This window comes from Papilio xuthus, unplaced genomic scaffold (genome assembly GCF_000836235.2).
Source record: "Papilio xuthus unplaced genomic scaffold, Pxut_1.1 DF826945.1, whole genome shotgun sequence".
Taxonomy (NCBI): Eukaryota; Metazoa; Arthropoda; class Insecta; order Lepidoptera; family Papilionidae; genus Papilio; species Papilio xuthus.
Genome location: NW_013531704.1, coordinates 4,443,675 through 4,470,942, shown reverse-complemented (window position 1 = coordinate 4,470,942; position 27,268 = coordinate 4,443,675). Strand labels below are relative to the sequence as shown.

Sequence of the window (27,268 nt, the reverse complement as noted above, 5' to 3'; positions counted from 1 at the left end):
ATAAATGAATATAAAAGTTGTTTAAACACAGATCCATAGCTGCTGGATAGAAATTAAACTTTAGGTTACTTAATGATGAAACTGTACACTGCAACATATTACCTCCTATAGACTGACCTTTTCCACAATATACAATATCATTGAAGGTTACAATCGAAAGATTCATTAAATATTATATACTTTTTAATTGTTTCTATTTGAATTAATTTTACCTAAGACAACATATTTCAATGTAGACTATGTTTATATTGTTATCTTTTTTTATTTTATCTCAGTCTTAGTTTTGCGAAACTCAAAGACAGTGCGAGGAACACGGACGCACACTACGCTACGCCATACACACCTACAACACAAATAGCGGGCAGTCGTTTCATCAAATTTCAATAGAAACAATTATTGAACCGTTTAAGTATTAAGACTAGTCGCGCTCGCCGGCCGCGCTCTCCGCACGGCCGGCACAGTTCTCTGCACGGTCCTCCGCACAGTCGGCACAGTCCTCCGCACAGTCGTCACAGTCCGCACTGTCACCACACGGGCCCGTCGCACATATCACAAGGTACGCGTTCGACTCGTCGCGGCCGAGAGTTCCAAATAAATAAATTAGCAAGTCTATAATACTCCGGGGCGCGGGTGCACTTCGGCGAGTGTGATCGTCCCGATAATGGAATGTAAGCGTGATATGGTAGGGGGGCGGTGCGGGGGCGGTGGCGGGGGCGGCGCAGCGGCGGCGTCACGCGTCGGGTGGCGGCGGTAGCGCGCGCCGCGGCACCATCACGCAGGGCGGCGGTGCGGCAGGGAAGGGCGCCGGCGGCCGCGCGCCCATGCGCACCCACCATCGCGTCGCTTTTTGCAGCAGACCGTCCTTTTTGGCGGCCGCACGCCGCGCCGGACCGGCCTCCGCCGCGCCCGCCCACTCGGGCACGTCGCTCACGCACTTGTTTGGCGGCGGCTGAAAACTGCTCCTTGTCAGCTCAGCTTGCTGAAAATTAACGCCCATGTCTGTTAGACGCATACAATATCATATTTGGTGTCTCTCTATGTATAGATGAAAAATTGTTAGATACATATTGTTTTGTTTGGCTATTGTTCTGGCTCTATTGGGATATGTAGGTTGGTTGATGTTGATAGATAAATAATAAAATACATATAAATACATATGTATTCATCTGATTTTGATTATTAATTGAAAATCTTTTATATCATTCCATCGCGAAAATCCAGTGCAATTCTATTATTTGTAGACTAAAATAAATGACAGTCTTCTAAGGATTCTTCGTATTCGAGAAATTATTCAGAGTTGTCATCCATTAGGTTAGGCTATGTGTGAGTAGTAACAAAGGTGACATAAGATTGTAGCAGAGAAGGTACTTACGGACCTGGTAAGGCACGCGCAGCTGCAGGTGCGCGTCCTGTCCGTACTCGCCGTCGGGCAGGCGTATGCTGGGCGGCAGACCGAGCCGCTCCGCCGCCGCGGCGGACCGCGCGCGCGTCTCCTGCTCCACCATCTCCTGCAGCCGCCCCACCATCGCCTGCAGCCTCTGTTGCTTCTCCCATTCCCTGGAACATTTTAATTAGCCTCTATTCATGGATATCAATATCAATCATATCAATCAACATCAATATCTGGATATCAATATTTATAAATCAAATATTGACATAATTATATTCTGTGCACTTTTCATATCAGTTTTTATACAAACACTAGTGTTTATGCAGTAAGTACATACATAAAAAGATTACTTATCTGGAAGAAGTAGCATTTACAATAATAAATAATTGATGTTTAAAGTAACAACCATTATCTTGTAGAAACATTACATTGTTTTGTCTACATATATGCTGGTATGAACCGATAGTGAGGCAAGTAAATAAGCATAGGTATATGAACTATCACATTTATTAACACTGTGTGGTCTAAATGACACTAATTTTAGGTTCATATCAAAAGATTATCATGTGTTATGTTCAAATTGTTCAAATAAACAAAACTTTACATTTTTTATTAAAATGAAAGGGGTCAAAAGTAGGTCACAATTATTCAAAATCAACCGACCATAAGGAAGCAATCCCTTGCTTTTGTCATTTTCTTTATGAATTTCTGGATAAAGAGTGTAACACAATATTTGTGGATGAGGATCTGTATGAGTGATTACATAACATAAGTTCCTAACTGTGTATGAAGATTGTAAATAGAGGTGTAGTGGATTGTGTGTACTTACAATGTGGAATGGTGATGCCTGTGGTCGTGCCGTAGGCGCGGCCCCCCCGGCGCGCCCAGCCGCTCCATACCCGCGCACCCCGGCACTTGCACCGAGAGCATCTGTAAGTCACAACACACTGCTCTCACTTATGTGGTTCTCCTTAAACTTAATACTGTATATAATTTTCAACACCGCTAAATATTCGCATTGCCACAAATTCTAAAGAGGGTAGTTGTGAAGAGGATGGAGAAAACTGAGATATTTTGATTCCATAAACATTCTTTACATAAATTGACATAGAAATACTTAGTATTTTTCTATTTTACGAATAACTGATACTTTCGTGACAGAAGAAATAGAACTTTATAATTTTTATCACCTCCTCCCTTTGTCCTACAAAGGAGCATATACGAAATGAAGCATATACAAGATGACTCAAATGGTGTATCAGAATTGCATAAAACAAAATGTATCAATATAAATGGATCTGCTTACACCTTTGACTTAAAAAAGTAAGTATACTTATGTTATAATCTAATATTTCAGTTTTGTGAACTATAATTTATTGTAAGCTTGTATGCACATTATTTCTTCATTTTATATTTGTTTGTTTACATTTTACCATTTAGCTTATCTCTTGTTACTGCAATTTACATATTATGGTAAATTTATTCTATGGTTAAGAGTTCTGTAAGAGGAATATTCCTTTAACTTGAATTAGATTTTTACTCATTCCATGTCAGTCAGAAGACGGGTAAAGGACAAGGAAATATTGGCTGAACAACAACTAACCCTTTTATAGACCATCATTGTTGGAAATCTTTTCCAACTCATGTCTCCAAGCTATGTAATGCTCACATGCTGTTTTGTTAATAACTGAAACATCAACAAGACAGCTTTGGAATGTTTAGTATTTACAAATAAATTTAGACTTTGATATGCCCGGCCATAGATTTTTACCGCCAAGGGGATTTTTCCATACAAATTGAATGTTCAAAAGAAACAAATCTCATAAATTGTGCACAATTTTTGTAGTGCCAGTGTGTGAGTTAGAGAAAATTTTGTGCACTATTTTTAATTTTTAAGGTGGTTTTAAACATATTAAACTGCAAACCTTCATATTTGAATTATTAAACAAGTAATTTTGAGTACTGCAGTAAATATTAATGCCTGTGAATGTGCAAATAAGCAATATTACAACATCAATGCTCAGTGCCTTTTTATGTAGGCAACGGATTAGATATCTGTAACGTCTTAGGCTCCAGCAATCAATAGAATTTGGCAAGATTAGGGAGTATTTAGAAAATGTAACCACAGATCTACAAAATTAGCTCACCAACAAAATTTTCCACAAATTATTGATAAAAATATTTCTTTATTTATTTAAATTTAGCATCATTTTCTTAGATTTCTTTTTGTGTACATATAAATAAAAAAAATTGTTATAAATGTGTTTTTGGATTTGTAAGAGTTATTACATTTTAAATTTTTTAAAATTTTTATTACATAATTTTTTTTAAGTGATAAGAGTATTTTTATCTCTAAGGCTAAACTCCTCAAGTAATTTTCATTCATTATTCATTAGATACACTTATTTTGTGTTATTTTAATTGAAGTTAAGATAATTAATTTTGACTATTTAGAACAGGAATTTTTAAAGTAGTAAAATTGATTGTGTCTATTTGTCATAATATAAATAAGCTTGCGCATTTTGACAGAGTGTGAAACTTAACATTTACATTGGGCAAAGATAATATTCGCAACTTTTGCAGATGTTATCGAGTTGGCATGTCACGACTATAGCAAGAGGTGATTACGGAACTGTCTGTCATGAAAATTTATTTAAATTCACACAAACAACGTCTGGGCGTGACGTCGCTATCGGCGCGGTTCTTATCACTTGGCACGCTCCCGCCGTCTCGCGGCCGCGGCCCGCGGGCCTCACTTGTCCGCTGCCTGCCGCCCGTCGCCAGCATCGACTCATCACAAATTATGTCTCATATTGTACTAATAATCACCCTGTTCTCATTTACCCTTGCAGTTTTGTGATCACTTGGCTTCAAAACTAAGGCACTGGTGAAGACGACCTATGTCTATTGATATGGCGCATGTTTTTAGCCATAATTTTTATACTCATACTTACTATTTGAATTAGTGTTGTCCACGATTTCGTAGTTAGGCAAAATTTCACAGATGAAATGGTTTGCTATTATAAATGTTGACACGCCGCTAGTTTCATTAGTTGGAGACAAATCAGTCGACACTCTATCATGTTTAGCTTCAACTTGTTTTTACACTGTCACTCATTTTAGCAATTTTGTTACGTTCAAGTTTAGAATATTAAAACAAAACAATCACAGGGCAAAACATGGAGATTACAACACCCGTAAAGCGTTTTGACAATAATTTAACTATCATTCACTAATAAATAAAAATATGGTTTTAATGTAATAACACTATAAAAATAAATAATTTATAAAACAAAGATAACATATAAATTCCACTATCGCGTATTTTGTAATAGAGTCGAAGAGAACTCTTTTATTCATATTGGCAGGAAGACGCCTGCCATCGAGCGAGTCTTGTTGTTCAATGACGCGGACGCCGCGGTGTTCGCAGCCGCGTAGCGGGGAGAACGGGCGGGCGACGGTGCACCGGCTGCCCCGACTGCCCCGATGTCGCCGCACACAGGGCGCGCCGTGTATCGTCGGGTGCGCGCACACACCGACAATCTGTCTACTTGCATTTGTGTGTTCAATCCGACCGACAAGACCGACGCGACGCGACGGCACGGTTGCGGCACGGTCCGCGGCGTCGCTGGTGTGAGTTCGCTCTGTCTCAGCTGTAGAGGTGCACGTGTACACACAAGCGGCACACACGTAAAGGTAGCTCGATTCTGCCACCGTCTCGTTTATGTATGCGCACCTATAATTGTAATAGTAAGCGATGACGCGTTTTGTCGGCTCGTGAGACGAGACGGTTGGCATTGCTCAATGATTGAGCTGTACTCGAGTCGAGTTGTACGTAACGCCCAATAACATAACATAAAAAATTAACAGTTTCAGACTATCATTACGGTGACACTTTAGTTAAATTAGTTCTTTCTAATATAATATTTATAATTGTACCCAAATTTCAAGATTTTTCTTAGTCGCAAGGATTATTAAATAATATTTTTAATAATATTTAGAGAACTATAAAATCACTCGTGTTAAGAATATGAATATTTATGTACAGTTTAAAATAAAGTTAGACAACTGACAGTATTATTAAGATTTTATTATTTAATAGGATAATTTAACACCTTTCAATTTTCGAGCTTAAGCATTATTTTTCCAATTCAAGTCAACACGATATGTAATTATTTTGTATGTATTTAGAAATCTTTTAACGATAAACTTTCTGATACTCAACACATAAAAATGAGAATGTCCGATTTTTTTTATGTTTTCATTTCAACTTTAATTCGTTGCATCTTGACATTCTGAATTGTGACATTTTCCGGTACCTCTGCGACAGGCGGCGGCACCTCTGTTTTCTGTGTGATAATATTTGCCAATGCTGCGACTCTACTACATAGTATCTAACTTTCCTTGTGACCTTTAGCTGTATATAGATTGTATTTAAAGGACAGACCTACGCTCCGTCGTCAACCATCATGCTCTATATCTACTAGAGCCTTTTGGCCCCATTGGCTATCTTGAAATAAACATTTTCTACCATATGTCCTAGATGTAGAAAGTGTTTTATAATAATTATAAAGGTCTTGTAAAATGTTTACGTAATCATTTTACTATGAATTTTAGTGTAAATTTATACTAAGATTACGCTAAAAGCCCTTAGTGACTATTTGCGTACTTTGAGTTCGGCAATAAAAAAATATGGTTGTATGAACAGTTAATATTAATGTGAGTCGACTTACGGGGTTGGCGGCGGCAGCGGTGTTCCGGCGACGCAGGTGCGGGCGCGCCAGCGCACCCGCGGCGCACAAGAGCACTGCACCGCCCGCGCATGCGCCCGCCCACCACCACACTGTAACCGAATTCGACACTCCAAAACAATTCCACTCTCAAAACGTAATTTTTCATTTCAAAACAATAATCATAATTCTTTAAAAAACACTCGCCCAGCACATACACCAAAAATTGTTATAGAAAGTTCATTTCTTGAAGGAGACGTTTCGTCGTTATCAACAAATTTCTCTGGATTTGAACTGGCACGACAAAGGTTCACGCTGTATCAAACCGAAGTGAAAAGTCAATGGAAATTGCTAAAATTCATGTCGTCTTCGTAAGAGTTTATGTGTATGTGTGTAAATAAAATAATCAATACGTACAACATGAGTGATAAGTTATCAGATATGTTTTGATATTGCATTAAGGATGTCTAACAATGAGCATTTGTCTACTCAAGCCTGATAAACAAGAATATAGATAAAGAATAATATAAAGATACCAAGTAAAGACTTTTACAATAAAGACACCCTATAATTTTGTGGATCCCACGAAAATAAGGAAAATGATTACTCTAAAACACAACCACCAGAGAAAAAAATGAACAGACGAATTGTATACCTCCTCCTTTTTCGAAGTGCGTTAAAAAGAACCACAGCTGTTCGGCTGCACGGTTCTCGAGAGCTACACGTAGACACGTAGCCATAGTACGAAGAGCGGTTGTTCCGCCGACTCGGGCATAGCGACGCAACGAGCGGTCGTACACAAGGTGCCGAATACAATTTTGCTATTATCATTTTTCCCACTCGAGCACCTCTGAACTGAATTATTCAGTCGTAAGTTGCAGAATAAAGAATTTGAAAACATAATGAACTTAGCTTATAGTCTATTCACCTTCAATTGTATTTTTATTTAGATGAAATGAATGCTTCATGTAAAGCAAGGCAAGGAAAATATCAATACTACACGTGCCCGAGTCATTCAACTTTAGCGATCTTTTGAATATTTGAAGAGGGAGCAAGGCAAATAGTAAACTGACTGTAAATAGGTACGCGAATAGAAGGTCACGCATATTATATCTCTGAAACCGATGCGTGGCATATTCGTTTAAACTAATTTCGTTTAAAAGAGTACGAAAATGATTATTTATCTCTTGGTCAAATATTTATTATTATGTAATAGGAGTAAACAGTGGGATAATGATTTCACGTATTACTTAATATATGAATTCTTTATACTTAAATCTCTCTAGCATCATGAATAACGCTTCGACGGAGTCGTACATTATATATCAAATTTTACATTTTGGTTCCCAACGACTGTGCGAATAAAATTTATGTATGTCACCTGAATTTATTATGCGTTCATAGACGACTTTTCGCATAACATTGCATTTATTTGTAAGTATTTTGTTGTAGGAAGCGCGAGGCTCAGCTAGGCGAGTGTTGCGAGTGGCGCGAGTGGGGCGGCCGCGTGACAGATGTGAGCCGAACGAAGTCCGACGGTCGAAGGTTGCGGCGATCTCTGGGGCCAAAACAAACGGCATGTGGTCGCGCGTACTCGACAAAAATTCGACATCGTTCGCACAAGAATGCACAGTGCGTCTAAAATTAGAGGTTGGAGGAGCGCGGGGGCGGCGAGGGCGGCGGGGGCGGCAGCGGCGTCTGGTGTCGGTCTGCCGGGCCTGCCACCGATCACCGAAATAGCTTCTCCAGCTGGCGATACCTGGCCACGTGGCGCAGACTCACCACTCATTGCTCACTTCTTCCTTATCTTCTATTAACCAAAATATTAATTGAATGTCGGGGTTAATACATATTTTCTTCTACTTTATTGTATATGGTATTTCTTTTTACAAAAGCAACACTGCAGACATGTGCTTTTTAAATAAGATATAATAGCTGAATATTACAAATTCAAGACATAGTACACCTGTGTTATACGTTTTTGCATGTAATGATTGCAAGACATATTTAACGATAACGCGTAAGTGTACGTAAGCAAAGTATATAAGCAAAACCTATTGTCAGCCCTACCCAATCCATTAATCCTACGTTGTGTATCCAGAACTTTGGAATTTTGGATCCACTGTTAGCCGGGTTTTAACCACGCCAGGCGCATAAACAAAAATCCGAAGTCTCTTCCTGGAGAAATTCTTGGTCGTAATACGAAGTTTAAAGATTTTCGATTTTTTTTAAATCCTTTATTAAATGACATAAGCAATAACTGAGTTCGTGAGCTAAATATTTAGCAGTGTTGTTTGTTATAAGTAAGTGAGGATTAAAGGGCAGTGCTTGATACGATATTATAGTAACTGCGCCCATCCCTTTATCGAATGATGTGGGGTAGGGTGGTAGAATAGGGCGACAGGAGGGACGCTGCGACGTCTGTCTAGACGGAGTGTAATTAGGAAGGTGAGCGCGTAGGCAGCGACTCGGTGTGCGGTGTGCGGCGTGCGGCCAGCCGCGGCACTTGCGTCATATTCTAATTAATAGTATAACAGGTAAATTGTCCCCGTCGCGGTACCCGTGTAAGTTCTCTTGGAACGCATTACACCGAGAAGGAAACAAGTCACTCAGGCCAGTTGTATGATATATTAATAAGTATTTTACAGCGGTCATAGTCATGAGGAGAACAGAGGAATTGGATGTTACACTGTTCTTCTTGTGATGTTTTTTTTTCTTGGTAAATAGTAAGGAATTGCTACGAGAATTCAGATCATAAATTTACACGGACAACTTTCTAAAAAAATTAGGAATTTTTTGCTGACTGATAATCCTTCCAACTTGTAGGTTGCCCTCCTGATAATGCTAAATACAGCCATAAGATCTTTGTGGCACTTTCTAATCGAAGGAACACTGTTGACGTTTAGGTAGCACACACACAGCACAGTATGTCTAATTAATGTTACTAATATGGCGGTTAAGTAAAGGATATAGAAAGTCGTAGGACACTATTTAAAATTCGCTTTAATTATTTCGAAAAGCGTCTATAAATTTATGTGCTTATGGTATTTCTTTCATAAGGTTATTGATGTGATGATCTATAATACATATATTGTTATTCTTCACCAAAACAACATTATGAAACTAAATAATGTTGACATTATTTTTCTCTGTGTTATTTTTAGAACTATTTTAGTGTACACGTGTTGGAATTACCTATAGTAACAGTTATGACACACGCGTAATTGTCGGACGAAACGGCACATCTCGTCAAGGACTGGCTGGTCTTCCGTCCGGTTTAAGTATAGTCTGTGGATGTTGTTGTTAATATTAGGGTTGTTTGTCAACGTCGCGTGGTGCCGATGCGCGCCGCCGGGTGGTGTTCTATTATCTATAAATAAATAGTATGGCTAGCTGTGGTTAGCGTTAGTGTGCACAAACTGTATACTAACTATAGCTGATAATTTGACTTGAATGCGAATTGACAATATGGCTGCTCTTTATTTAATTTAGTTAAATTACGCGTTATAAAGATAGACACATTGTATTGTTTTTCGTTTTTTTTTTGTGAATTAAGTGATATAATTCCATAGTTATTTTAAATTCTGTAGTGTGTATAAATAGGCTAAAAAGCTTTCAAATAATTCATATTTATAGATACAAACCTTAAATTAAGTATTGCCAATTTTTTCATGACTTTAAAGAAATGTGTACCAATAAAAACATGTAATATGTTGAAATTTGTGAGTGTCACGCACAGACACTAAACTTGCGTCTCATCGTCCTCTATTCAACAGAGGATATCCGTTCAGTGAGATGAAAAAGGGTCATCGATGACCTCTACAAGTTTATACCTCGTGGCAAAATATGTGCTCCTAGTATTCTTTATTGTTGTGATAATATTGGGCGATGTGTTAAAACAGTTTTTTTTAAGTAGAGTTAAAGCATATGTTATGATAAATCATGAGGGTAAATGGTATAGTGTTATTTTTACTAGAGTGGAATGTCAAACATTCTATTAAAGTACGAGTAGGTAAGACCGTTGCAGGAGATGGGATGCTCCCATAATAGGGGGCGCGTGTCTGTAAGAATAACCGCGGTTATTTCTATCGGCTGCGTTCGCTCAACATACATCCTTTGCGTAAAACAACATTGTTGTGAACTCGAGTGTACCACATATGCGGCACGACAAATATTTACTAATATCATATTATTTGATAAGTACACTAATATTTTTGTCATGGGAATGAAACACTAATGGTAAATTGTGGAATTTAATATATTTTAGCCATATTTGAATAAGAAACTTTAAGCACGATTAAAATAAACTTCTTTGACAACTTGACAAACAACATTTCAATGCGTTTCAACGATTTTTTTTAAAGAAATTGTTCGTGGATTTTCCACTGTTCTATGTTTCTGCGCAGCCTATGAAATATTAGGAATGAACTATATCATAAACCGTTCACATTTTACCGCAAATGATATAATTTGAATAAATTAAAGATCTAACTCTAGGTTCGTATTTTAAGGCATGGAATACCAGTACACGCCTAAATTAAAGCAAAGAATGTTTAATATAGCCAACGCTTAATTATAAACACTGAATAGGCATAAAAAAATATTTAGTCTTTCGCGGAGACGTAAATGGTCAAAGTCATTCATATTCAACGCTCAAACAAGTATTGCTGTTGGCCTATCTAATAGGTAAAGTTTTTTGCATTCCGCGTGGTATTGCGCGGTACGGCGCGGCGGGCGCGGAGTGGCGGTCGGGTCGGCACGCAGTAAGAATGTCACGGCTGGACCTCGACCGTTTTGGCGCAAAGACATGTGTCCGACTCGTTCGACTGGAGCGTGTGAGGTGCTGCACAAGAAGAGACTTTCACCTTGCGTTACTTGCTCCACTACTCGACTATATTTTCCTGTCATTTTTGCGCGCTCGCGCGCGAGGGCGCAAGAGCGGTCTCAATTGTTTTCGTCGTGTTTCGCGGGTTATTTCGGGCGCGTGCGGCGGCGCGTGCTCCGGCGCAGCGGTGCGAGCCGTGCGCGCACGTCGCACTGTCGCTCTCCGCAAGCGTTACCATCATCGCCACACTACACTACACTAGAATATACAACTCATTGGATATACCGATGATTCGGATATATATCCAACAGGTTCTCTTATCGGTTCACATCTTCGTGATGTCTTACTGATTAGGTATTGGTATCACATCCCAATTAACATAATCTACCCTCTAACGATTTACTATTATACTATATGATAAATCGCCTAGTTGAACCGGTATTGTATGTTAAATAAATAAAATTATTATCAAAATATTAAAATTTTATCTCTGTTATAATATATGCACATTATAAAAAGCCTGCTCATATATTTTGCTAATTCTTTAAAAAAAATGTTTTCTAACGACTTTAAACGCCACCAAGTAAAAGTAGCACGGAGCCACATTACACATAATATATGGTAGGGATCCGCAGGATCCGCTCGGCCTCGCGGATCGAGGTGTACGCTGAGGTATCCTCGTGGTAAGTGGTGAAAGTTTGACATCAGATTACCTGCCCACGTTTCTAGTCCTCACGCGTTAAATAGCGATACTACCGTTTTATTTTGGGTTACTTTGCTAGTTTATTTATGTATAATTAATTAGGCACTAAATTTTAATTTTACTGCGACATTAAAAGCCGGGCACATCCTTTCGATGATAGTTTAATAGAAACTTGTTGAAAAATTATCTCTTCTTCTCTGTGGGTGTAGAGTAACTTTACACATTTATTTAAATGTTTGGTTATTAAAACTTATTAACAAAGGGAGTCCTTAATACGTTTTTTTATCGTTAGCGTGCTTTATTGTTGGTGTTGTGTTTTGTTATGTCGTGTATCATTTTTATTTTTTCTTTTTATTATATTATTTATTTCTAAACCAAGTTCAAATTTTTTGTATCCGGTTATTCGAAGATAAGATAATATGAAAGAATTTTCGAACTGTAAAGCAGGTTACGTGAACAGCCTCAATGGATCAATACCTTGAAAATCAAACTAAGATATGGCAATATTCCATTGAAGCCGAAATCCTCAGGGATTGTGAGCGATAAGTGAACCTTACGATTTTATGCTGTAAGATCAGTCTTACAGTATAATGTAGTAGGTTTTACATATCGGTCTTATGTAAGAAAAGCAATAGCGTTTACAACAAAGATAATCATTTGCGAACACAAAGCTCACCATATGGTGATTATTCATGTATGTGTATTTCTATTCCGTTTCAACAAGTAATAAAATTCAGGAGGCCATGAACTTATGTTTTCATTGTCTATCTGTTGTATCTCGACGTCACATATATTTTCTTTAATATTCAATGCTTTAATATTTTTAGAAAACTTTTTATTAGTGTTATGCTAAGTTCGCAAATGATAATGTGTTTCGGAAAGAAGCGCGATGCGAGGTATCAGGGGGCAGAGCGACGTGGCTGCGGCAGCGGGGCGGCGCGGCGTGTCGCTGGAGGCCGCGCTCGGACGATGGCCCCGCGACCTATTTCCCCCTGCTCTCCCCGCCCTACCCTCTCTCATCCTTTATCTCACTGATAACACCGACTCTCAGCGAAAATACCTACGAGAGCACATCGACAGCTGCCTCTTATTTACAATACTTATTGTAAATTTATACCGTCCTACAATATAAGAAACATTTCCCTATTAACAAAATAATTTACAGAAAAAGTGGCAGCTAGTTTTCGTGTAAGCAAAAATTTGGGTACAGATTCCGGATCAAGGATGTGCTACGCAAGACTTAGATTGAATTGTGCATGTCTGTGGTGACCCTAATTTTTTGTTTATTACACTTGGGTGGATTTCTTTAAATACACAAAAGTATGTGGGTAGATATCTTAAGTCCAGAATTTCCAGATTGTCTTTAGTAATATCTTTTACGGAAGCGAGTTGAAAAAGTTCCGCGAATCGTAACAGCTTCGGCTGTGCTCGATCAATAAGAGAGCGAACGGGCGGGTCGGTTAGGGTCGTCGGGTTAGATAGGTGTTTGGCAAAGAGCAATGGGACAAAGCCTATGGTGGCGGGCCGGCCGCCAGGCGCAAGGCGCGAGGCGCGCGTCGCGGCGCGTTCGTCGACCCGCCGTCTCAAGGCCGCTCTTACACGTGCCACCGGGCTTCCTGCCGCCGCCATAACAAACCTCTCCCCGCCCCGCGCTTCTTGCCCCATGCCCCGTGCCCCGTGTCCCCACCCTAGCCTTCCCAGGCTACGCAAAAACTCCCTAATCTTCGATTCTTGGTATCCCGCTTGATGTTTCCTCGAGACTATTGAGAATCAATAATCGAAAGATATATTGTAAAAGATATTTTAATTCCGTTCCGAAATTTTGGTAAAGAAAAAGGTGTAAGTATGGTTATTGTTTTTTATGTTTTAAAAAATGGAGTATGGTACGCGAGTTATTTTTAATCAAAATTATTAAATCACATTATAGTAAACTGTGTTATATAATTATTATAGCGTTACTTTTATCGTAACATTACAGATGAAATAGTAACCGTAACTGTCGACCAGTGGATGTATACATTTATATTTTTTTCTGTTAACCAGTTCATAGGAATACTATTACTCCGCCACAGTTTCGCGTGGATGGCAAAGCCTATTATTACGTCCCTATTTTTGTCATATTCTTGTACTTACTCAATTTAATTTATCAACTTAATTCGAACTTTGGACATTCACGTCACGCAAGTTGTTTAGTCATAACATAACTTATTGTTTTATTTTAACTATTTTCACTTTTAATAACCTTATTTCAAACCTTCGATATGCATAAAATTTCGATTTTAAGTTTTTAAAACTTTTTATATTTTTTATATCTTACTTATATTACAAATACGAAAGTTTGATGTTTATAAAGCGATTAAACTGATCTGAATGTAATTTAGAACAGAGATAGATTCGCTAGTAATTTTTTTAATTACGGGCAGGTTTGATTGGATTTTATTCCAGAGGGACGATTCCGGGGCGTTTGACAATCGGTAGCTAGTTTTTCTGGTATAAAATACAATTTTTACGGAAGATAAATCTGAAAAAGTTATAGTTTCTTAGGAAATTATACCAGAAAACTGCGGAGTGAAGTTATGCGGAGAAGTGATGGGTACAGTCACCTGCATAAATACATTTACAAAGATTCAGAAACCTGTATACACTTTCGGTTTCATAATACGTTTGCACGTATATATGCTATTAGCGAAAGCGTTCGTATATTTATTTAAAACTGAAGGCCTATGTAATTTTCTGAAGCATTATAAATGTGAAAATATTTATGTAGTTGATAGTACATAAAAGAGACATTGATGTGATTAAATGGCTTCAAAGATAGAGAAAGATTTAAGAATATATGGATTGATTTGTGTAAAAGAGGAATGCTTAAGAAGAGAGTGAATTGAGACATTGTGGCTGGCAGCGATGCATGACAGGGAACGGGCAGGATGACGATGATGATTATTACTATTTCGTGAAGCATTATTTAAAAATATTTGTAATAATACCTACATACGTGTGATGAGAATTATTAAATATTTTCGTGTTATATTTTCAATTTATTTTCGATTTAAAGTCAATTATTATTACTATTTTACGATACTAACTTATCTATATAATAAATTGATTATACATAAAACAATATTTCGCAATATTGAAAAGTGACGTAATTGAATAAAGTCGATGTATGCTCTTATTGACAAATTCTTTATTTCGTTAGTCCTTGTTACCCAGTGGCCGAAATTAACTTATCAACCGCGACGACAATTACTTATGTACTTATTCGCACTATCAATGTTCTATGCGATGATTATCCTTCTTTATTGTGTCGGTTATTATTATTACAACGAGATAAAATATTATTAACTGATTAGTAACCGGCGACACCGAACATATTACTGGAAATAATCTTACTTCTTACTAATCTTACTAATATTATAAATGCGTAAGTTTAGATGAATGGATGGATGTTTGTTAACAGGTAACTCTAGAACGGCTGCATGGATCTCGCTGAAATTTGACATAGATGTAGAACGTCTGGAAGAACACATAGGCTAGTTTTTTTATTTTATTAAGTTTTTTTTTCTTAATTCCGCGGCGACAGCTAGTTCCTCGTAAGCCCGTTTCGTTTTACTTACCAAAAACTATAGTTTTTAGGTTTACAACGAATATTGTGTCGCTATTTGTCCCATTTTGGTTGATGTTTGTTAATGTATCTATTAAAAATATAGATTAGAAACTAAGCCATGTTAAATATTAAAAAAGAAAGGAAGAAATGATAACAATGCGAGTAATATAAAAATAGATAGATTGGAAGCGGGCTTTTAGAAGTTGTTACCAAAAACAAATGTTTATACGCATTTGGTTATCCATGTTATCTTTATATTTCTCACGCTAGATTTTATATTCACAAGTGTTATCACATAAAAAAATATGATTAAACATGTGCCTAAAACGAAACGCAGTTCTCGCGATGCACGCTACACACGTGGACCAGGTCAATAAAATACAAGTGTTACTTCTTATTAATTGTGGAGGCAGCGGGCAATTAATTGCCTCAAGTGGTGTGAGTGACACAATGACTTTTGAGTGTGAATGTCATTAATATTAAGCTGTTATGTTGGTAAACATGAGTACGTATGTTTTTTTTTATTTTAAAATAACAATATGATTGTGTAAGTAAAATCGCCGAATACAATGCGCGGGAAAAGTGAGTAATAGCTAGTCTTAAAAGCGAACTAGACATTCTTGGATGTTATCATAATATCGGTGACATGATAGAGATAGATACAAAAGAAGCGACATAATCATGCAAAAGAATAACCAGAAATGTCTACTCGTTTCTCTGCGCACTAACCTTTCTAACAACAAAATCTCTGTATAAATCATATGGTCATCCCTGACTTCGACAAAACAGATATGTCAATAAGTTTTAAATGGGGATTTTGGACTCGGAAACCTACGGTAAGATTTATATTTGTCTATATCTACGAGTATAACTATTAACTGTTGGGATGTCGATTAGGAAAATATTTATCAACTAGTAATTTCTTTACCTATTCTCAGATCTTGATTTAAGTGTAAATAATGAAAATGATATATATCCTACGGCAAGCCACACGGTGCCTTTTGCTATTAAGACATGTGTTTTTGCAATTATAACTTTCATAGCAGCAGAATCATTAAAAGTCTTTACACATTAATTAGTGTCAACAATGAACGTGGCGAGGACGATGTGTATGGCTCTTGTTAGACAGCGCAGTTTGTAGGTCATAATAATAGGTTATAAAACTGTTATTGTTCCTATTACAAGACATGTAAAAACCAAATAACATTTTAGTTTTAATAAACCTTCTGACTTTTACTTAACTGTGACATTTTGTTTTTTTTTTAAACACGTGGCATTCCATTAAACGCCACGTTAAAGTCGTATTATATAATAGGTAAAAGTAAATGTCTTTCTTTTATTTTATGAAATCTTACTAATATTATGAATGCGAATGTTTAGATAGATGGATGGATGTTTGTTTAAAGGTACCACCAAAACGGCTGAACGGATCTCGATAAAATTTGGTATACGTGTAGACCATAGTCTGGAAGAACACATAGGCTATTAATTATGTTTTTTTAATTCCGCGCGGAACGAGTCACAGGAGATCGCTAGTATTTAAATAATAAGTAATATTCAGTAGTTCTAATAAATTGATTACTTTTTTTACAATCTGTGTGAGAAACTGTATTGTTTATTCGTTAAATAAAAGATAATGACTATATTATATTGAACAAGAAAAGTTTTATCATGAAAATAGTATTAATTGTTAATTTCATGTTGTATACGAATGTTGTTCACGTGCGTTGGGGCTGATTAGCAAAACATTTGACGCGAACTCGTATTCCGGTTCATTATTTTTGGTGTTTACATCACTTATCCCTCTTATCATTGTTCGTTAATTGTTACTGTGACCTATCTGCGTGATACAATGATAGTTCTAAAAAATTCTCAGAAACGGAGAAACATTAATTTATATCGGTGTGTTATGAATAAACGTGTATGCGAGCCGCAGTGTGTGGTGTACTAAAGGAGGACAAGGGTGGCAAAAGGGGGTGTAAAACTTTAGAGCGGTAGAACCTTCGCTCTGATAACCTAGATGCAAACGCCCTACGGCAGGCACTGCGGTATTTGCAGTGTTAATTTTTTTTTCAACTTTATAAATATTCGACTTCGCTTTTTTACTTCTATAATATGGGTCTTTCTTCCTTAAATAATGGCTGTTATATCAACGAATGTACGGGCGAAGGCAGCTGTGGTCGTTATTGATTTTAAGTATTACGTGTTGTCGTGAGTTTTCATCGTAAAACCTATACCGAAACGTATGTTTTTTTTTCAAAGACAATGGGAGAGATGGACATATGTTTTTCTGCATATGTTTCGACAGTAGAAACTCTCACTTTGTTAAATACATCGCAGATTGTAACTATTACATTTGATGATAAGGAAACATTGTTTTGTTGTTCATTCGTGCAATTAAAGAAACATGTATAATGTTTCTTTAATTGCACGAATTTATTTAAGAAAAAAAGGATGCTTACTTATTTTATAGTAGTTGCGGAGTATTAGTTAGTTTGTGTTTATGCCCCTATTATAAGGTACTCCAGGATTTTCTCCTTATTCTTTTATTCTTTCTATGTAGTTTTTGCTATGTTACTTTTAACAAAACCAAAAATAATTAATCGATACAATTAAAATCAGTTTTACTATAGGATAAAAAATTGTAGGTTATATGGAAACATTTAACATAAATTAGAATATTTTTACTATGTTTTTCCGAAAAGTCGGTCAAATTTCCCTTTCGAAGTTATAAAAATGTAGGGCAATGAATCCGAGTGGGTTGTTTATAGTTTACAACACGTAACGCGCACACTCACTAACGTGCATCTATAGGCGCAGCGACTGTTGAAGAGTGCGCCCAGTTCTGTGACAAATCGAGGGTAAGAGGTTAGGATGAATGAAGCGCCAAGCGGTCAGAGGTAAACAGTCATAGTTAAGAAGGTGTCTCGTGGAACAACCGACTTTTTTTTACATTTGTAAAGTGTTTTCTGAAATAAGCATCGACAGTGTAACAATTCATCGTTCCGGGGTGGCGAGCAGGGGGTGGTAACCGCAGGCAGGTGCAGCATATTATACTGACCGGCGTGTGCGGGCGGATCGGCCGCGGGCGGCGGCGGTTCGGTGGCGTTGGATGGTGGTGGCGCGCTCGCGCAAGCGGGCGCCTCGGGCGCATCTTCCGCACCGCGCGCGGTAGGCGCGGGGAGCGCGTGGGGCGCGGGGGGCGGCGGCTCGCCGGGGGGAGCGCAGAGCGCGACCAGCCGCAGCAGCGCCACGCACCACCAGAGCACGGCGGCCAGCGCGCGGGCAGCGCGCCCGACGCGGCCCGGGGCCTCCTCGCGACCGAAATACGCGCACCGTGGAGCTGCGCACCGGTTCGCGAGCTCCTCACTTAGCTAGCAGGCGTGCGGCGGACGCTGCAGGACGCGGGTGCGCGCGCGCGGCCTCACGGCGACTGCGCCGGCGCCGCCGACCGCTCACGACCGCACCCGAACACTATTTCGGGAGCGACGCTCCGCGCCACCGCCGCCCGCCCGACGCACGCTGCCAATTTTACGCGAAATTGCGGGCGGGCGGTGATGCGATATGTACCGTAGACCGCGGCAGCGTCGACGGGGCCGCCCGGCTCTCTTATGGGGAGAAAGTTTTTTCATTGAGAGGGCCCAGGGCGAGCGGACCTGCGCCGCGCGTGCCTGTCTCCACTCGAAATAGTCACACCGCGCCGGCAGCGCACCGCGGCCCGTGTCAATAGCTACAATGTCGCACCGATTGGCAAGGGAACAGAGACTCGCACTATCTCACTGTCTCGCGCGCTGTGTTGTGAATTCTTATGCACGGTTTAAATTTAGACGTAAAATTATTTCTGATATAGATAGGTGTTTGACATTACGTTGAACTCATACGCTGGGAAGCTCCACCTGTATAAATACTCTGCTTTGCCTGTGGCTGTATCCGTGATTATTTTATGCAAATAATACAGTTCATTAAACTATTCACGTACGTACCAGTTGTTTCTGCTTATGTATCTTTAATACGACATTCTGGTGTTACGATGATAACTCGGAATTAAAAACAAAAACACTAGAGTAAAAACGACACTACTGACACTACACTCTTCAACATCGTTTCTTCTTTAGGAGATCATGATCAATAAATAGGTATCAATAATTACAGCAAAACTGAATTTCAAATTGTGAGCCATCACACAATTTGAAATTACTTACACCGCTGTCGCAGCCACCCACAGTGGTTCTTACACTCCGTCACTGTAGAACACCAACGCCGCTTGACCTGCACTGTCTTCTGCTAATCAGAATAAACACAAACATAATATAGATCGAAGCAATCATGTAGCTGTCATTTAAAGAGTACGGTTGCACATTACCTATGAACTTCATCGTATACCTTCATGACATTAGGATAGTACCAACAATAGATACTACCTATGGTGCTTCCACATGTAGAGGTTTCGATTTTTAGGGTCCCCTCCCCCGTTAAATCCTTTTCTCCTTCCCTTAATTTCCTTATAAGAAAAGGTTGGGAAGAGAAAGAGAGCCAATTAGGCCACACTAAGAGGTAACACATAAAAATCCATGTAGACAAATAAAAACATGCTCCTTTAAGCCCTAAGCTAAGCTAAACAAATTCAGTTTAAGTTTAAACAGTCGACCTGTCCAGTTAAAACTGACGCCTGTAAGATAACCTAAGAATTGTGGAGTTTAACCATTGTTTATATCATTTGAGGGATTTCTCTGGTGACAGCATAGATGCAGTCAGCGGGCCGACAGACGGCGGGTTGCGAGCGGCGGAGGCAAGCGGCGGGCTGCGGGCTGCGGGCTGTGGGGGCGCGGGGGTCAGTGCACTGAGGTCGCGATGCAACGGACCATGCTGCTGCGGGCACCCCGCCGTGCCTGGAACCCCCTTCGACAGCTTTGGCCCAAGTTAGTAACTTAAAACGATTTTGTATTGCACTTTGAACACCATAAATACATGCAGTAATCAAATGTCTAGTCTATTATCCAAAATTTGACGTATCAGTCAATGATTATTTATTATTAGGTAACATAAACATACAAGTGTGGTAGAACCCGCTTTAACATCTTCGCACGAATTGGCCTGGTTCGTCCGGTGAAATACCACCACCACACAGAAAACAGGCGTGAAGTGGAAGCAATTCCGCGTTTCGTCTGATGAGTGTGCGTCCCGGAGGCCTAATTTAGTCCTCTTTCCCTTCCCACCCTTTTCTTATAAGGAAAGGATGGGAAGTGAAAGTGGACCTTCCGGATGAGAGGATGCATGGAAAGGGAAAATATTTTCTTTCTGTGCATCCTCTCCTCCGTCGATTAAAGGTAGGCAACGCATATGCAAATGCGTATGTCTGTGGGCAACGATCACTTCGCTACTTCAGCGATTTCGGGTGGCCGCTCGCTCGTTTGCCACCTTATCATATAAAAAAAAAGTTGTATATATACATTACAAGTTATACATGTTACATACATAAGTTGGGTAGCCCATAATTTTCAGCACCACTGTGACCTAACCTTTAACTTAGCTATAGCTATTAAGGGTGTTAGCTGAAAAACTTAGCTAAAATATTTGAAGTCTGGTGGGTTATTGGGATGTGAAAGACAGGTGATCAATGTATAATGCATAATAATTTATGAACAAAAAAGATGTTTGTAATTTATTATTTATTTGGTATTTTGCACATCAATAATATGAAAGGTTTTCAATAAAACCTAAGTGTATTTACATTTCAATACATTTTAAATTATTTTACTTCATGTCTTTAAGCTTTATGTCTGCTATTATTATAAAAGATAGAGATAGTGCCAATGAAAAATTACGTAAGTTCTTCCAAAGTAGCGATGTGCTCTTGTCTTGTACCAAAAAGAGTGCCCGCACCGGTTACTTTAAATTTTCATTAGCGCCACGGGTCCGCCGCGCCGTGCCGCCACTGCCGCTGCCGCCGCCAGCACAGCGCCTGCAATTACATTTCGCAATTTACAAATTGTCTTTTTACTTACGATGCTTTCACGGACACTTGCATTAAAATCGAGGATAACATCTGCATACCCTTTCTCTACACACACTCTTCAATTTCGCTGTCGATGTACTCGTGCCAAGATTCTCGTGCTAAAATATAAAAAGAAAACGGCTAAGAAAATCTAACCCGTAATATTTTTATATTACTTCATTTGTAAACATTACCTCGATTTGGCTACTAACTCGTTGATGTCTTTTATATTCGTGTTTTAAATTTAAAAGTTTTGTGGAAAACGGGTAGTGATTACTATTCTTTAGATCCTTGCTAGATTATTGTATACGGGAGTTTGTATAAAGTTTAATCCGTCGTCTTATTAATGCAGCTCATCAGTGAAGCAATTTGCAAAGAGTTATATCGTCACAACTTTCCAGACATAAAGTGGAAAATGCAGCATTTTCTATAGAATATTTAAGACGAGTGGCTTAGTTCAGTTGTTGAAGGGTTTTGGGCGAGCTGCCAAAGAGGTAATCTCGTAACCTAACGTAGGTTAAATCACGAAATTGTTACACGAGAATTAGAACGAAGTGTAGTTTTATGTTATAACCTTTTTCGCAATTTTTTTTTTGGTAATTTGATACCGCGCTAATATTTATTTACGTATAAAATAATTAAATAACAAATACAAATATGTTTTCATTCCATAAAACCATAAACCATACATTTTGTCTAAGTAAAGACTGCTGAAATAAATTATAGCTATTAAATCCCTGGGCAATTTATTAAATAATTGTCTAGATTTATTGTACAAAGCGAAATAACTTATTTAAGTAATCATTTGTTTATTTAATAACAATGCAATGGCCTGGGTCGGGAATTAATTAAATCTTTTTGTAATCCTTAAAGAATATAATAGACACACTTCTTTCATATTTCATAAGTCTCTTACAGGAATCATTATCGCATTATATTCGAAAACATGCGAGAATATTACTAATATTAATATAAATACGATAAATATAATATATGTATGGATGGATGGACACCTGGATATTTGTTTGAACGTTTCTCCAGAACAGCTGTATAGATCTCGCTGAAATTTGGCATAGATGTAGAACATAGTCGGGAAGAAGATTTCTTTTTCGATACTGCGCGGAGTCGCGGGCGACAGCTATACATTTATAAAGCTATAGATGATCCAGATTTAGTATGAATACTCTTGTAGGTCCATATTATTGTGGATCATCAGGAGAATAGCCAGATTGTCTCCTTGTTTTATGTTTTAAAAATAATACTACAACCTGAAACATTCTTTGTTATTCGTTTCTTTACTCAACAATCAATAATAACCCGTAATTCGATCTAACCCTCGCTCCCGGCACAACGAGCTGTCGATTTTGACCGATGATGTGAATTCAATGAACTAAGTCATCGGATATCAGTTATTGTTTTCATACCCCCTGTATGAATACTACATATTATATTATTACAAATGGATGAGGATAAAAATGCCAGGTTAAGGACTTTTTTGATTATTAAGTCAATTGAATTTGAACTGGGGATTACCATTGATACAGTGAATGCAAAATACCTAATATCTGACTAATATTACTAATGCGAATGTTTAGATGGATGGATGTTTGTTTGAAGGCATCTCCAAAACAGTTGAGCGGATCTGGATTAAATTTGGCATACATATAGAAGATAGTCTGGAGGAACACATAGGCTACTAATTATGTTATTTTAATTCCGCACCGACGGAGTCGCGGGCGATAGCTAGTAGGTGGATAATTTATACTTTAATTTATTGTTTTTAAGAGAAGTTATTTGCTAGATTATTACTTACGACCAGATCTACCTCAATATTCCTTGCAGTGATGAAGTTTGAAAATTATTTCAGTCCTTCTGACTGAAATCAATTGTTTCTATTATCACGAGAAATCGCGACGGATTTATATTTTTTCGACCTTCCGTTGTTTCAGACTGCAGTGCTTGCACAAAGACTAGGCAGTGTATGTGTAATCAATCGACCTTATCTGTTTACGAGCCGAGCGTCGACCCGCTCGCCCTTCCCCCTCTCGTCCACTCCCCAGGCTCCCCTCGACCCCGCCAGCCCGCGGCCGACTCTGTCCTCGGCGCTTATCGTCCGCTGTGCACCCGGCATTCCGCTTTGTTCACCAGGCCCTAATGGATAATAATAGGTTCGATAAAAGTATCGTTTTATTATTTTAAAATTAAAATAATTACCATTTACTTTTTCCATAACTTTACAGTATCTAGTAGTAGTATTATATCTCTAAAGTTTGCCTGGATATGAATCGCCATCAGAACGAGCCTTTTCTCGCCTCCTGCTATTTATGTCATTGATCTTCGTCACTTGACTTCTGACCAAACCAGGAGTTTTGAATGCGTAAGATCAACCCGCTTTTGTGACTGACATCGATATGAAGATGTCATGTGAGGGGGAGAGCGTTCTAGTCTTTAAAAGTCACACAAAATCCCTTACGCCTTTTCAAGACCAATAACAGTTTGTTACTTGATCGTAGTGCAAGGATATCCATCTTTCAGAACTTTCTGCTCATAAGACGAAGCGGATTTTTATCTGTTCCTTTCTCTCTTTGCTCAAGAACGGGGTCCATAAATACCTTTTATTTAACTGTTTGTCACGAACATGATCTCTCCATTCTTAATTATAGAGAATTATTTAATTAATATGATGTTTATACGTAAATTATGATGAGCAAATACAGACTTGTATAAAGTAACGTAAGGCGAATCGTATCGAATTTCAGACGTCGCGGATTGATAACATATTCCTGGAAGTCGAACTATAAATTAAGGCATGATTTGTGCCAATACAAGACTGAGATGTGTTCACAACCAGTTATATTGTTATTAACAAATGCTTCTAACATTACTAAAGTTTATTATCCTTCCTTCTTTTAAGAATACTCGATGAAATACTTTAGAAGGGCTGTATTATAAGCACCTGAAACGAAGTGCATGTATGCGTATATGTATGAATGTAGAAAAAGCAAGAGAGGAGTGTCAGGACCGCGTCAAGGTTTGTGGTCTTTGCCTACCCCACTGGGTTACGTGCGTGAGTTATGTTGTTTTAAGAATACATGATTTGCTTACATGCATCTTGTGACGTTGTAAGAGAAAAGTGTTCACGCTAATCCAAAATATGAAGGAATTGTGGTGAAGTGTTATATTATTCGTCTACTCAATTGGAGTACTCATCTCTGATTAGTTGTAGTAGTTTTTTATTCTCGTGAGTTATCATTGCCCCAAAACTAGATAATTACCTTAGTATTTTAAAAGAAAATCATTATACGTTTAATGTATCGACAATCGAACTTCGGTATAAATATGCAGACATATACAAAAACATTCAGTTAATACATATCTGTTTTATTATTACTAATTTTCTTAATAATATTGTTATGACAGCGCAGTAGTAGAAATGTAATATAAATGTTTTGTTTCATTATAACATTTGTAATATCGCGGTGCATCGGTGAGCGGGAGGATCGTTGACCTGAAAGTGTCGAACCGTCTGCATTCTACCTATATAACTGTGTATTATTTAAAAAATCTCATATTTAGACCGGACACTGTATGCTTATCGCTCTGTATATGGTCAACGCGAATGCTCTTTTGCTATTTCAAATATCTTTATGCAAAATAAGCAAATACCAAAGTCTGCATGATTTGGAAAACTTTATGAAACACTTATTTTTATATTTTTTAAACGTTCATATAAAAGTATAGCATTTAATCGTAATTGTAGCAACTGTATTACATTTCAAGAGATAAGAGAGCAGATCCAGAAAATTGCATTTGTGAATTTTAAAAACATATAAATGTTTTACTTCTACTGAAATCTCGGTTATTTTCGCTATTTTGGCTTTTTTAACCCTTAACTATGTAATTATGTAGATAGTAAGTTAGTTACTGTTAATTACCTTCATATGTATATAAGTATTCACTTTTAAGTTGAGACATGAAGGAGGAGGTATTTAATTATTGGATTTTTATCACTCGAGTCTGCGAAAGACTCACTTATACAAGTCGCAATGATTTGAATATCCAAATATTTATTAACGCAAGATAATATAGTTCAGTAGTAGATTTCGTAACGTAACCAACGTCTTGCATTACAGAAGAAACAAAATTTCAACACGAAATTATTATAAACAAAAACGAGAACAAAACTGTAATCTATCTTCGTTTTATTTTTTTACGGGCAAAGCTAACGTGTTGAATAATGAGTCTAGACGAAGAGGAGCTGTAAACACCGGTCTCGTCTAGTATTCAACATCGACGATTCGAATAAATTGAATTCTTAAAAACCTAATTGATACAGGTGCTGTAGCGCGAACCTGAGATAAACTTATCGTCTCTTCATCCAATGACTTTCAAACAATGATAGTTATTGAAGTTGTATTTCGCTTGACTACACTCAATAAAGTTAGTTATTTGACACTGGCACTCAATAAACTTATTCTTAAATTAGCTTCTTGATAACAAACTTACAGTTTATTTTTAATTAAAATTTAGACTTTTTATAAAAAGTAAAATTTGTGACCAGTAACCAGAACGTATATTTGACCTTTATCGGAGATTAGCGGCCGTCCACGAATTAAACAAAACATAATAAGAAGCCTATGTTTTCCTCCAGACTATGTTCTATATGAATACCAAATTTTATTAAGATCTATCTAAGAGAAGATATGTGATATGAACACAACAGTAACACATAGTTTTTATTTGGTGAACTATATTTGCCTGTATAAGTTTCTATATGGTGTTTTGTCACTTAGATAGTATTGTTGCGTAGCACGTATGCGATATAAGGATGGTTATGTGATGATGAGCGTGGCGCCTGCAGTCTCCAGGCGGCGAATTATTGCGACAGCGGTATTATTATGCAGATAGGTCAACCGGCGTTGAACCCGTTTCGCTTACACTCCTCTAACGTGGACTGTTACATTATATAATTTAATATAAAACAGATATTGAATATTTTATAACAAATATTTGAATGAAGTAGTTGCATTTGCCTATAAGAGAATTATTACTGAATTTCTAAAAGAATGCAAATACTGAAATGTATTAAGCAATCATTTTTTGTGAGTGACTACATTGGGTATATCGCTATTCCTGGGTTTGGTCTGTTTATTTTTCATTACTACATAATAATACGGTCCTAAGTGCGATAACTTACATATTTTAGGCTCCACGGAAAACAAATTGTACTTATACTATTGATATTTTAAATTATGGTTGAAGTAATCTTAAGTCCAAAGATTAATTAAAAGAAGTTACAGTATAATTAAGCGAGTTTACTAGTTAAGAACCAACCGTGTACACTGGGCGCGCCATCCGCACATCGTCCGCAACCCGACGCCCCGGCCGGCGCGGCGAGGTGGCGCGGTGGCGCGACCGCTCACACCAAAAAAAAAGGTCCTGACTTCCTGCTCGGCCTCCGGTCAGCGCTCGACAACGCAATTTGATACATTCAATGCACCTTTCTCTATTTTTTAATTACATGTAATACTACTTTAAGAGATGGCGATCTTTTGTTGTAATCTGATTGTTACACGTGTACACTTTTTACAGACAGCATCGTCATTATTTGCGCAGATTTCTATTATTTCCCGGAGTATAGTGACAAATGCAGTCTTGCCTCTTGGTGTTTCACATTAATTGGTAGTGACTAGTTATTCTACTATATCAATAATAAAGAGAAATTGAATTCTAATGCGTCGATTTATGAAATTTGAAGCTTCTTGTGATGCATGGACATTTTCGATTACCGATTATGTATTTAATTCGGTGTAACAATCGAGACTGTAGCTAGATGCAGTCCGCGTCGCGGCTTGGTACGCGGCCGGCTGGAGGTCAGGCGGGCTGCATCGGTGTGGTGAAATCTCCGGCTGCAGTATGCGCTCGTGTGTGTGCGTGAGCGGCGCGGCGCAGCCTCCGATGCGTCTGCGGCCTGTCTAGACGACTCCGCCTCCTCGCCCCGCGCCCCGCACCCCACAC

At 38.2% G+C, this 27,268-nt stretch overlaps 3 protein-coding genes across 3 annotated transcripts in view; 1 reads left to right on the top strand and 2 right to left on the bottom strand.

Annotated features, from left to right (window-relative positions):
• Positions 1 to 730: 730 nt before the first annotated feature.
• On the bottom strand, positions 731 to 5,074 carry LOC106120967 (uncharacterized). Its single transcript, XM_013316438.1, has 4 exons — positions 4,345 to 5,074; positions 2,220 to 2,320; positions 1,377 to 1,557; positions 731 to 979 (listed from the first exon to the last, which is right to left on the bottom strand). Exons 2-4 carry the CDS (start codon positions 2,318 to 2,320, stop codon positions 731 to 733), a joined length of 531 nt encoding a protein of 176 aa, XP_013171892.1. The 5' UTR covers positions 4,345 to 5,074.
• Positions 5,040 to 19,631, bottom strand: LOC106120966 (actin cytoskeleton-regulatory complex protein pan1-like). The gene is made up of 4 exons (XM_013316435.1): positions 19,619 to 19,631; positions 18,317 to 18,598; positions 6,124 to 6,233; positions 5,040 to 5,126 (listed from the first exon to the last, which is right to left on the bottom strand). Exons 1-4 carry the CDS (start codon positions 19,629 to 19,631, stop codon positions 5,040 to 5,042), a joined length of 492 nt encoding a protein of 163 aa, XP_013171889.1.
• Positions 19,632 to 20,064: 433 nt separating this feature from the next.
• Positions 20,065 to 27,268, top strand: part of LOC106121326 (uncharacterized) — a 49,657-nt gene continuing 42,453 nt past the window's right edge. Inside the window, exon 1 of the mRNA XM_013316942.1 lies at positions 20,065 to 20,174. The gene's annotated coding sequence lies outside the window, so the exon portion shown is untranslated. The remainder of the gene's footprint in view (positions 20,175 to 27,268) is intronic.

Coding starts and splice junctions, on each gene's coding strand:
- LOC106120966 (XM_013316435.1), bottom strand. Junction 6,234..18,316: donor CGATCCGCCCGCACACGCCG/GTCAGTATAATA, acceptor ATTCGGTTACAG/TGTGGTGGTGGGCGGGCGCA. Junction 5,127..6,123: donor CCGCTGCCGCCGCCAACCCC/GTAAGTCGACTC, acceptor TTACAATTATAG/GTGCGCATACATAAACGAGA.
- LOC106120967 (XM_013316438.1), bottom strand. CDS start 2,320: ATGCTCTCGGTGCAAGTGCCGGGGTGCGCGGGTATGGAGCGGCTGGGC. Junction 1,558..2,219: donor AGGCATCACCATTCCACATT/GTAAGTACACAC, acceptor AAAATGTTCCAG/GGAATGGGAGAAGCAACAGA. Junction 980..1,376: donor AGCTGCGCGTGCCTTACCAG/GTCCGTAAGTAC, acceptor GTTAATTTTCAG/CAAGCTGAGCTGACAAGGAG.